This window comes from Macrotis lagotis, chromosome 1 (genome assembly GCF_037893015.1).
Source record: "Macrotis lagotis isolate mMagLag1 chromosome 1, bilby.v1.9.chrom.fasta, whole genome shotgun sequence".
Taxonomy (NCBI): domain Eukaryota; kingdom Metazoa; phylum Chordata; class Mammalia; order Peramelemorphia; family Peramelidae; genus Macrotis; species Macrotis lagotis.
In genome coordinates this window covers 101,588,333-101,601,706 of record NC_133658.1, presented here as the reverse complement: position 1 = coordinate 101,601,706, position 13,374 = coordinate 101,588,333, and the positions used below count along the sequence as shown (strand labels likewise).

General features: G+C 35.0%; 1 protein-coding gene across 1 annotated transcript in view; it reads left to right on the top strand.

Annotated features, from left to right (window-relative positions):
• Positions 1-5,855: 5,855 nt before the first annotated feature.
• Positions 5,856-13,374, top strand: part of LOC141513798 (follicle-stimulating hormone receptor-like) — a 163,895-nt gene continuing 156,376 nt past the window's right edge. The window contains exon 1 of the mRNA XM_074224008.1: positions 5,856-6,149. Within this exon, the coding sequence (XP_074080109.1) occupies positions 5,998-6,149 (152 nt within the window). The 5' untranslated portion in view covers positions 5,856-5,997. The remainder of the gene's footprint in view (positions 6,150-13,374) is intronic.

Here is a 13,374-nt window from a genome sequence, read left to right as displayed (position 1 = left end):
ATAGCATGGAAACAATGAAAATACTAACAGATTGCTTTTTGTCAGGGGTGGGGTGGGGGGAAGCAAGATTAGGGGAAAAATCATAAAATTCAAAATAAATAAAATCCTTCTTTTATTAAAAAATATCTATCCTACTCTACAAGGAGGGGAGAAGGGCAGGGAAATGGAAAGATAAGGGAAGAAAGGACTGATAAAAGGGAAGGTGAAGGTATAAATGAAAATAAACTGAAAGTTATATTTTAAAGGGAAAAAGGGGGAAAGCGAGTAAAACTTTGGTGAGCAGGAATAAGAGGAAAGGAAAGAGAAAAATATGGAAAGATAGCATGGAAGGAAAGATAAAATTAGTTATCTTAACTGTAAATGTGAATGGGATGAACTGTCCCATAAAATGGAAGAAGACAGAAGAATGAATTAAAAACTAGAATTCTACAATATGTTGTTTATAAGAAACACATTTGAAGCAGAGAGATACACATAGTATAAAGGTAAAAGAACAGAATAAAATATATTATAATTCAGCTGAAGTTAAAAAAAATCAGGGGTAGTGATCCTGATCTCAGATAAAGCAAAAGCAAAAACTGATCTAATTAAAAGAGAAGGAAGTAAACTATATCTTCTTAAAAGGCTCCATAGGTAATGAAGCTATATCATTTTTAAACATGTATGCACCTAGTGGTATAGCATCCAAATTCCTAGAGGAAAAGCTAAGTGAATTAATTACAAGGAGACATAGAGAGCAGAATATCAACCTCCCTCTCTCAGCACTAGATAAATCTAACCACAAAATAAACAAGGAGGAAGTTAAGATGGTGAATGAAATTTTAGAAAACTTAGATATGATAGACATCAGGAGAAAATATCATGGAGATAGAAAAAATACATATTTCTCAGCAGTACATGGTACCTTTACCAAAACTGACCATATACTAGGGCATAAAATCCTAATAATCAAATGCAGAAAGGCAGAAATAATAAATGCATATTTCTCAAACCATGATGCAATAAAAATCACATGTAATAAATGGTCACAGAAAGATAATTCAAAAACTAATTAGAAACTAATTAACTTAATTTTAAATAATGAGAGAATCATATAGCCAATCATAGAAATAATAATTATATCCAAGAATGATGAGAGATCATATTGCTTTATATCTCTAAATGCTAATATGAATAAAATAAAGAAATCAATGAATTGGGTGTGCAACTAAAAAAGCTAGAAAAAGAACAAATTAAAGATCCCCAATTAAACACCAAATTAGAAAATTTGAAAATCAAGGGAGAGATTAATAAAATTGAAAGAAAGAAAACCATTGATTTAATAATTTAGAACTCAGAGTTGTTTTAATGAAAAAGCAAATAAAATAGATAAACCTTTGGTTAATCTGATTTAAGAAAGAAGATAAGCAAATTATGAGCATTAAAAATGAACAGGTGAATTAACCCACTGAAGAGGAAATTAAAAAAGATAATTCAGAGCTACTTTGTCACATTTAAGTATGTTAATAAATTTGATAACTTGAATGTAATGGATGAATATTTACAAAAATACACTGTCCAGACTAACAGAAGAGTAAATAACATACTTAAATAGGGGCGGCTAGGTGACGCAGTGGATAAAGCACCAGCCCTGGAGTAAGGAGTACCTAGGTTCAAATGTGAGCTCAGAACCTTAATAATTACCTAGCTGTGTGGCCTTCTTATTTGCCTTTTGTTTTGCTTTTTTTCCCATTTGGCCTAAACTAGTTTTTAACATGCGATTTTCTTCAGTATTTTTTGTATTTGTTTCACCAAGCTGCTGATTTGATTTTCATGATTTATCTGCATCCCTCTCATTTCTCCTCCCAAATTTTCCTCTACCTCCCTTAATTGCTTTTCAAAGTCCTTTTTGAGCTCATCCATAGCCTGAGTCCATTTTCTATTTCTCTTGGAGGTTTTGGATATAAAAGCTTTAATTTTGTCATCATCTGAGTATGTATTATGGTCCTCCATTGGATAAAAGTAATTTTCTATGGCCAGAATCTTCTTTTTCTCTTGTTTGCTCATTTTCTCAGCCCATGCCCAATTTACCACACTTCGAAGGTTTTGTGTGGTTTTAGGGACAATCCACAGGGATCTTAATTCCTCCAAGGTCTTATAAGCGGCTCTGACTGCTCTCTTGCCTCTGTTCAGGCCCTCCCCTCTTCCCTGGAGCTGTGAGGATAGCCCTGTTTGACTATGGTTGTGTTATGGAGACCCAGGCCACAACCTGGATCTGAGTGAGGGCAAACAGCAGAGTCCTGCCCCAGGGAGAGACCTCTGCAGTCTTCACTGATCGCCTTACTGTTTATGGGCTGGGTTCCGGACATGCTGTGTGGCTCTGTTGCCTCCAATTGCAGATTCTCACTGCAGGGCTGCTCTGAGGCCTGTGCTTCTGTCTGCCCTCACTCTGGTGTGGCAGAGTTCTCTCATCACCCCTTCCGGCTGTCCCCAATGATCCCTAGGCCAAGAAGTCTGGAAATTGCACCCTCTTCCACAGAGCCAAGCACCTGGCCTGACCGTGCTGTGTTGCAGCTGTGGCTGCATTGTGGCTTTTTCCAACCCCCGGTCCCAGTGGAATAGACTTTTTTCTGTGGAACTTCTAAGTTGTCTTGGACTGAGAGATTATATCACTCAGTCTTTCTGTGGATTCTGCCCTTCTAAATTTTGGCTAGGGTCATAATTTGACAGCTTTTAAAGTTTTGGGGAGAATGAGTTTCTGGTAATTCCTGCCTTCACGCTGCCATCTTGGCTGTGCCCTAAGTTCTGCTTTATTCAAGATTTATTAAAACCTTTCCAAAAGGGAACTAGATATAGTATAAATAATCAAATTATTTTTATTAGATATATAGTCAGAAACACAGATAGAAAGATAGGTAGATAAATGCATACTTACATAGAAACATAAATACATAGGTACATATATGCATAGATATATAGATGACACATAGATACATGGATAGATGGTATATTAAATACTTTTTTATGTGCCAATCATACACACTTAGGAATACAAAATCAAGACAGCATTTACTTTCAAGGACTAATAGAGAAAGTTAAAAAATAAAGGGGAGCTAAAATGGAGGGAAAGAAGAAGGAATATTCAGGGGAGTCAGGCAGCTAGTGTGACTGTGGAAGATAGAAATGACATGCGAGAAATGTGTCTGAACCTCTCTATAGGCAAGGAGACACAAATGAACATTATTATATTAATGCACAATAATATTATCATATATCAATTATTTAATGTGTGTTAATTATATTAAGCTTAAAATGTTCTGCTGAAAAAATACTAAAAATGGAAAATGTCTCCAATGATATCAATATATCATTGGAATCAGTAATTGTAAAATTTTAATGTATGTCAAGGGAATATAAAACCTTGAATAAGCAAGTACCACTTCATTGCACAAGAGTAAAATTTGACAACAGGTATACACTATTAGTTTTACATAATCATTTATTTTATTTCTAGATAGAATCATTTATGATGGTAATTCAGGATTAAATCATTGCTATAAGAAGTTACAGATGTGTTATCCTTAAGGAGCTTAAAATGAAAATCTAATGTAAATTAGATGGAAAAATAATAGAAATTATACAAACATAAGTTCAGTATGTAAACATTTTATTACCTACCAAAACCTAGAATGATATGACTGGGGATGTGGGGGTGGCAAAGGAAATATAATTATACTATAGAAATTAAAAATCATTTATAGACTAATCTCCATACTATTAATACTGATCTCAAAATATCTTGGAACAGTCAACTAATAAACTGGAACTAGACCATCATTACAAATTGAATTAATTACCACAATTACTTGGATAAGAGACTGATTTATAAAAACTGAAGAACACCATTTTAAGATTTGTATACATAGAAAATACAAACTAATCTCTAAACGTCATATCTTGAAAAAATAAAATATAGAGATCTAACAAAAGAGTTTAAAATCATGTAGAAACTGGAGGTATAGTCCTTGTTATCCTGTAAGATATTGATCAAAGAATGCTTTTTTGGTAAGGCTAAAGAAAATACTTTAATTCAGCTAACAAAAGCTATTATTTTGTCCATTTATTCATAGATTGAAAAATTCATAGAACATAAATTCTAAATAAAGTCTAAATAGAACATAAAGTCTATATTCATAGAAAACGTCTAAGTTGCAAGACCATTGTCCTAGGACTGTTTCCATATGAATCCCATAAAAAAAGATGAAGTGAATTTTAAGATGAACTTTTCTTACTTTCTCTGTTTCTTCCTTTCAGTGTATCATATAGAATTCAATAGACCTTACACTCCAATTTCTATCAAGGTGAGGGCAGAATCTTTCTCCTCCCTCCTTGGAAGAAAAGTCAATGGCATACTTATGGCAATGAGCACTAGCGTGGGATCAGAACTCAAGTTCCTGATTACCTCTTATGCTTTGTTTTTCCCCCTTTGTACAGGTAACTAATCAGTGATCCTGAGATGGACTGCTTCTAGACTTGGTAGCAACTTAATAAATTTCACATGCTGGTAACCCCTAGGTTCAAAATATGATTCTCCATAAGAATTTGACTTATATAACAACTTCTCAGAAAAGACTACTGTCATTGCCAGGAGGAATGCTACCACATAGAAAGATAAAGAAAGTCCAAGCCAAGATATAGGTTGCCAATGGATCTCTATGAGATATACAGACATTGTAGGTCAAAGATATATGTGAAATCATGGTTTGGTAGTCCAACAAAACTTTTTAAATGAAAATGTTTTAAGAATCAGTATCCCAGAAGAGTATCATAAGAAAAATAGTTTGTTTCATGTTTTAACTATTTATCACCTTGCCCATATGAGTATATTTGTTTTAAGCATTCTTTTAATGAAGAAGAAATAGGTGGTTGATTTATTTCCGAATATCTTTATAGTATTCATCTGTTCTGGGGAGTCCATACATATAGGCCATTCCTTGACTTTGTTTCAAGATTTTCCAAAGTATTTTATTCTAGGATTGAAGTGTAATGAGCCAGAGGATGAGAAAAAGCCTGATTCTTTCTCTTTTGGGTCAGTTTCTTCTCAGGGCCTGAACTTTGTGTTCATGAGTCCAAAGTAGGGTACTTTAACAGAAAGTATATTTCAATAACCTCAATGAATGAATATACAATGTCTCCAAATACTTATCCAGAAAGTGGGGCAACCACTTTGCTCAGTTTTGGATATTAGTGTCTTCTTTGAGACAGGGTGTCAGAAATGTCAAACTATTCATCAGTGGTAGAAGTTCATACCAGATGAAATTCTGAAAAATTGTAGAGATAAAGGCTATAGAACAAAGCCTGTCATTAGATCAGCCAATGGTTCCCTATTCCTTTCTTATTAGTATGGAAAGTTGAAAGTTGACTCTTTACTCTGTTTGCCTTTAGTGTACTTTAGTATGACTAGTCTGCAGAGAGCCTGAAACATAGGAGACCTAGTTTCTTGGACCACTTCTACCATTAACTCTCTGCATGACCTTAGACAACTCCCATTACCATTTTTGTTCCCAGTTTTTTAATATGGAAAATAAGAGAAACTATATGATTTCTTCGAGAGTAAATGGTCTATGATTAGAGGAAAAGAAAGGAGCAATCACAGAGAAGAGCATTTCCACAAAGCAAATATGCAAACTATTTCAGACATTCTTCAGTATTCTGTTTGCTTACTTACTTGAGATCAGGCTAGTATAGAACCTTTAAACAAAATAAGGGATAAGCAAGGAGCTTATCTTACCCCTCAAACCACTACTGGTACATAGTAGCAAAGCCCAGGAACTGGAAAACTGGCAACAAGAAATATTCATCCTTTCAAGGGTCACACAACTTAAAATCAGCTCTCAAGGCAGATTTTTTTTTCTTAGTAATTTTTTGGTTTGTCCTTATGGAGACTGTGCTAAGCCACTGAAACCTGCAAAGGCTAGCTATAGATATTCCAGTCATTGGGTGAATAGTGAAATAATCATGGCATTCCTCTGGATCTCCTTGATAGTTTTCCTGGGCTCTGGTTCAGGATGTCATCATCAGATTTGCCACTGTTCTGACAGGATTTTCATCTGCCAAGAAAGTAAGGTGACTGAGATTCCTACAGACATTCCTCGGAACACTATTGAACTGTGAGTAACTTGAGGGGAACAGCTGTGTGGTTGACCCTGGGTCTTATGTGACACTGTTATTTTGCAAGTAAACTATCTCTGTCCTTACAAGAGGTTCAGTAAAATCCAGTTCCCCTTTTCCTCATGACTTTTGGTCTTTAGATTGCCAAAGATCATAGGTAAGAAATATTGGATCACTACAAAAGAAGATTGTAGGAAATGAGATTCCTGATGAAAAGAGAAATGTGAAATTGAATAATATGAGAGCTTTATTGCAAATTAAATGGGAGTTTTATTCCATATTTTTGGAGAAGTTAAATAAATGAAGATATTACTTTTAAGAGAACTATATCTGAGAGGAGGGAACTGGACTTTGGACAGAGGTGGATTCAGAAGTGTTTTGTCTACTGAGATTTGGAAAACTGATATGGCCTTCTAGGGACAACCATATGTTTGCCAAATAAAACTGCTTTTTCTAAACTCCCTGAGGTTTTTCTCTGAAGGAAAAAAAAGTTTTCTCAGACAGCCAGGAAAATGGACTTTTTGTTCATCTCAGTTCAACCAATACTTATTGAGAATCTACTATGCATGAAGTCTTTTGCTATAAGAGGAATCTTTTCTCTCAACTTTTACTGAATCACTTATTTATACAGTGCTTTATCGATATATTCCATTGCTGAATCATCTAATTTTCAAAAATATTCCTCCCCAATGTTCTACCCAGAGAATATATCACATAAAACATATCACAAAAAAGAGAAAAAAGCAACTCAACAAATTCAACCAACTTTGACAAGATATATAATATTTTATATCCCAAGTACCACATCTCCCCTTTCTGCTCTTGTTTTCCCCTTCTGCAAAGAAGGGAGATATAATTTCTCAAATCTTTGTCAGAAACAAATTTTCACTCAGTCACTTTAAAAGGATGGAGAATCATATGGAAGGGGACTTGGAGATAAGCCAGATCTTGTTTTGCAGATGAGGAAACAAAGGTTCTATGAAGTTCAGTAACTTGCCTAAGGTGACACAGGTAAATAGTAGTAGTAGTAGTAGTAGTAGTAGCAGTAGCAGTAGTAGAAGAAGTAGTAGTAGTAGTAGTAGTAGTAGTAGTAGTAGCAGTAGCAGTAGTAGAAGAAGAAGTAGTAGTAGTAGTAGTAGTAGTAGTAGCAGTAGCAGTAGTAGAAGAAGAAGTAGTAGTAGTAGTAGTAGTAATAGGAAGAGGAGGAGGAGGAAGAGGAAGAGTGGTAGTAGTGGTAGTAGTAGTAGCAGCAGCAGCAGCAGCAGCAGCAGCAGCAGCAGCAGCAGCAGCAATCTTAGTAATAGGTAGATAGATAGTATTTATAGAGGACTCTGAAGTTTGCAAAGCACAATATCACTTGATCCTCACAATGGCCTTGAATGGAATAGAAGGTGCTATTACCTAGGAGTGGTTAAATGAATTGCCCGTGGTTACATAGTAATAAATGGACAAATAAGGATTCAAACTCAAGTCTTCCTGGACTCTAAATTCCATACTCTATCTGGCCTGCCACATAGTCTGTGAAAGAGGTAAAATTAGAACACATACTTTCTGAGTTTCTCCCACTCCACTGTTTTGCCTATAATGAATGACAGCTATTTAACTTAAGAGCCTACATTCTTTATGGGTTTAAGCCATGTGTTATCCTTTGAAGATGGACAAATTTTCACTAAACGAAGCTATATTGTTTATCATATAATCCAGTGTTTTGACTTAAAAATATTCCCAGTGTACTCCCTCTGGTTGAAAACTGTGTCAAAAAACTATCAGTAAAAGAAAAAGAAAACAAAAAACAAAAACATGTCCCCCAAGGCCTTCTGAAACTGAATGGCTTGATCTATGGCAGAATTTGTTCCTTTGCTCATTCTACTGAGTGATTCATCTCTGGGGGATTTTTTTGGAGGATGCTTAAAAGTAATAGTTACATAAAGCCCTCTAACCAGATCTACCTCATTCATCAATTTCCCAATAATCCTGGATTTTAGGAGCCAAAGTTTAGAACCAGAAGACAACTTAGAGTTCATCTAGTCCAACCTCCTCATCTTTTAGTTAAAAAATGAGTCCCAAAGAGAATGAATGACATGCTAAGATTAGACAAGTGACAATCATAAGCCAAATCTAGCTCCCCCCAATTCTAAGGTTAGCACATTTCCATTCCTTTGCTCTAAATCCCATCATATTTTTCTAGGAGCAAAGTTTTCAAAGAGCAGCAAAACGGTTGTCAGTATATGTGTTTTGGCTACAATGTCTTAAATCAGACATAGATTGTGACTAGACTAAAAATGTGCTTGACTAAAAGGACAGACTGGCTACTTTTAGATTATTATAGACCTGGCAGAGACCCATTGTGGCTGAGCTCCAAGAACAAACTGGCCTCTCCTAAAGAGCATGTCTTCATTGCTTCCGCTTTTACTGTTTGCTTTCCAAATATGAAATCAGGTCTAGTCAATCTTATTCAAGTCATGGAATATATGAGACCTTTCCAAAAGACAAATAGGATTTTGGTGCTAGAAGGTACCAGAGATACCTCTAGTTCAAGCTCATAATTTTGTACATAAAGAAACCATTGATCCAGAAGTTTTGTGACCAAAGTAGTTTGGTCACAGGTTTGGTAAAGTAGTTTGGCAAAGGTTATTAAAATATGGGTCTCTTGACTCTGAGTCCAGTATGATTTCCTCTCTCACCTCTAGCTGAATAGTTTAAAAGTATTTCATGTTAGAGTTGATCATCCAATCCAACTCTCTCACTTTACAGATGAGAAAACTGAGACCCAAAGCAGTGCAGAATTTCAATTACTCCCCATAGCCAGGCAGCAGCAGAGCACTCACTGCAACCCATTTCCTGAAATTTATTCTAGGGTGTTTTATTTCAATACATTCACCTGGTTTCAAACATTTTACCACTCAAAAAACTGAGTTTCTCCAAAGATAAATGAAATGGTCAAGATCATGTTTCTATGAAGTTGCAGAGCAGAGATTAGAAAGTACAGTTACAGATTATAATTGAATGTTTACTCCAACCACACTAATTACATTTTCAGGGCAACAGAGAATTAATTGCCTTTAGAATATATTTAGAATATATCTTCTTTGAAGATAGTCAAAAGCTATCTTCCTGATCCTCCTCCACCCCCCACCAAAATCTCTCTCACATGGTCATTACCAGTTCTTCAGTGGCAGCAACTCTGGAATGGTTGGGACATATGCTAGAACTCTTGTTTATCCATCTACCTCATTTTAACTAAAGTCTATGTGACCCAAGCTTCAGATTATTTTGCAATTGCACACTTTTTAAACCCTGCATGTAATTTCTACTCCATCTACTACAATTACCTTTCTCCATTCATGCTACATTCATGCATTTTCTCATCTTAATGATTTGTGTTCACCTTTATGGTTTCTTGAGAAAACTGACAACTGAGAATTGGAGCAAAAGAGACCAGACAAAATTAAATCATGCCCTGAGCTTTTTTTTTTTGGCACAAGTAGAAAAAACTAAGAAGCATAATTATTTTTCTATTTATATATTTTTAGATTTATTACTAGTTCATTTTTTGATAATTATGTGTAAAAAAAATTTCTGGCTTTTTTTTAAACTTTGAGTTCTAAATGCTCTCCCTTCTTTTGTTTCCACATCTCATTGAGAAAGCAAACAATTTAATATAGGTTGTAGTTGTGTAATCATGCAAAACATTTCTATATTAATCAGATTGTGAAAGAAAACAGACAAAAAAAAAACTCAAGAAAAGTAAGCAAAAAAATATGCTTCAGTCTATTTAAATAGCATAAGTTCTTTTCCTAAGAATGGATAGTATCCTTATCATAAAGCCTTCTGAGTTATCTTGGATCATTGTATTGCTGGGAATAGTTAAAACATTCTCAATCACCTTACACTATTACTGTTACTTTCAAGACAATAAATTTCACTTTGCATCAGTACATCTAAATCTTTCCAGATTTTTTCTGAGAGTATTCTGCTTATAGAATTATCATGTTCCATAACAACCACATAGTATAATTTTTAAACCATTCCCTAATTGAGAGCATCCTAGCAATTTCCAACTCATTGCCACCAGAAAAGAGCTGTTACGAATATTTCTCTACATATAAATCCTTTTCCCTTTCTGTTTTTTTTTCCTCCTTATGAATACAAACCTAATAATGACACTGCTAGATCAAAGGGTTTGTATGAATTATGGGCAAAGTTCCAAATTGCTCTAAAGAAGAATTGAATAAGTTCACAACTCCCCCAACAATTCGATAATGTCTCATTTTTTATCCCATACCCCTTCCAACATTTGTCATTCTATTTTCTTTCCCAATAGACTGTTCTAGGTATGCAATATTTCAGAATTGTTTCAATTGACATTCCTCCAATCAATAGAAATTTAGAGCACTTTTTCATGCCGCTATAGACAGTTGTGATTGAAAATTGTTCATCTCTTAATCATTTAACAACTGGAAAATGGCACTTATTTTTTCCAATTTTGACACAGGTTTCTCTAGATTTGAGAAATAAGACCTTTTTCAGAGAAACTTGCTTCATTTCATCCCTTCATATTCAACTCATACTTGTACCTTCTCTATATACACTTCTTCTTACTGATCTAATAATGAGAAAATCTATGAGTTACAATTATCACCTTCTCATGTAGGAATGCAAACAATTTAACATTATAAAGTCCCTTATTATTTTTCTTTCCTGTTCACCTTTTTATGCTTTTCTTGAGTCTTGCATTTGAAAGTAAAATTTTCTGGTCTTTTCATCAAGAATAATTGAAAATCCTCTTTTTCAATGATTAGTCATTTTCCCCCTGAAGGTTTTTATTCAGTTTTGCTTGATGGATGATTCCTGGTTGTAATTTTAACCTCTTGTTCTCCAGGAATATCATATTCCAATTCCTCTGACCCATCAGTTTAGAAACTGCTAAATCTTATATGATCCTGACTGTATCTCCACAAAGCTTGAATTTTTCTGGATGCTAGCAATAATTTCTCCTTGTCCTGATTACTCTGTAATTTGGCTACAATATTCTTAGGAATTTCGATTGTGGGATCTCTTTCAAGAGGTGATCTGTGGAATTTTTCCATTTCTATTTTGTCCTCTGCTTCCAATATAGCAGAGCATGCTGTTTTCCTTGATAATTTCCTTGAAGATGACATCTAGGATGTCATCATGGCTTTTAGGTAGTCCAGTAATTTTTAAATCATATCTCCTGGATCTATTTTTCTGATCAGGTGTTTTTTCCAATGAAATATTTCACATTGTCTTATAGTTTTCATTCTTTTAGTTTTGTTCTATTGTTTCATGTTTTTTCATAAAGTCATTAGCTTCCATTTTTTTCAATTCTAATTTCTAAGGAATCACTTTCTTCACTTTCTTTTTCCATTTGATCAATTCTGCTTTTTAAGACATTCTCCTAATTTTTAATATCTCTTTCATCACTTGGTCTATACTGTTTTTTAATGGATTATTTTCTTCAGTATTTTTGTATGTGTGTCTCCTTTACCAAGGTGTTTATTCATTTTCCAATCAATTTCTTGATTTTTCACTCTTTGTTTAAATCCTTTTCTGCTTCCAAGGTGGAGGGTGCTTTGTCCCAAACATCATGGATTTTATGGGGCTGTTTCTAGAGATACCTCTAGGGACCTGTAAGATTTTAGTTCAATGTGCTATGATCTAAGGAGAGGTAAATTTATGACTCAGCATAGCAGTATTTATTTGAGCAAGGGATTTTTGAGGGAAGGGAAACAGAAGTTGAGATTAGAGAGTAAAACAGAGCTATAAGAGGGAGAGGGGAAGGAATATGAAGACATGAGGCCATGGGCTCCAGATATAATCTTCAGTAACTTTGTTATTTTGACAAAGCCAATATTCTGGGTCAACAGTTTTTTCAGTTTTATAGAACAGCATCTTAGTCGATTTCAGTTTCAATTTCCTCATTTGTAAAACAGAAAAGAAAGAATGTTGTAAGGGACAAATGAAGTAAAAGATATATATTGCATATAAATGCTAACTATGATGATGATGATGGTGATGATGATGATGATGATGTCACCCTGAAAAAGCATTCTAAATGACTTAATGAAAATAGTTTTCTCCTGATTATTTAATAGGGCCGGGTGGTACAGAGTTAGACCTGGAATTAGGCAGACCTGAGTCCTAACTATGCTTTAGATACTTATTAGCTATGTGATTCTAGGCAAATTGCTTAATTAACTTCAGCCTCAGTTAACTCATATGTAAAATAATATTAGAATAATAAAACCCACCTCACAAGGTTGTTGGGAGAATTAAATGGCATAGATAACAAAAATTGACTTGGCAAATTAGTAGGGTGAGGAGAGCCAGAAGAAAGGAAAACACAAGTTAAAGGTTGTGGCGATTTTTTGTTAATTTCTATCAATACCTTTTGGTTTATATATTACTTTTATTTCCATGACTAGTTTAAGGTGCTTTTGCTATATATTTGCCTTGGAGTCCAGGGAAAATTCCAAGTAAATCAAAATTCAGAAATGGCATGAGAATGGAAAGACATTTGTCTAATTTGAAAAGAACTGGGGCATAGGGACCTGGGTCACTGGCAGTCCATCCAAACCTGGAGATGAAATATTTTGGCTGACCCAATATTTTCTGAGTTTGGGGATTGACTGTGAAGTTTATCGCCTGTGGTGTGGGTGGGCAGATGGGAGGGGTCCTCCTCTTTATAGCCTGTAATTGCTTAATCCATCAACATGTCAGAGCTTTCACTTTTGCTCAGATTCATCTGGGCAAAAAACAGCTCACACATTTTACCATCTACATTTTTTATACTGTCATTCCCCCTGACTTCCAGCCTCTGCCCTGAGCTCATTAGAGGAGAATTCATTCCATGTACCTCATCACTATCACCTTGGCATTCTGATCTGATACGAGCTGGGTATGCTGATATTTAGATCAAAGGAAGAGAGAGATGCCATCAGGAGACATCTCCTAAGCCTCTGTATTTCCTGCTATTCTTTCTTCCTTCCTCCTGACTATTCTGTCTCTCTTTCTCTAGGTCATGCAGAAAAGATGGGGCAAACTTGAACTCTGGCAGGGTTCTGTTCCATAGACATGGGTTGCACATTACTGGCTTAAGAGAAATTATTTTCACAAAAGTTCTCCCTTTATGTCTCAAGGTGACACAGGGTCTTGGAGGATATGCCAATTATGTAACAAGAGCAGATGTGTGTGTGTGTGTGT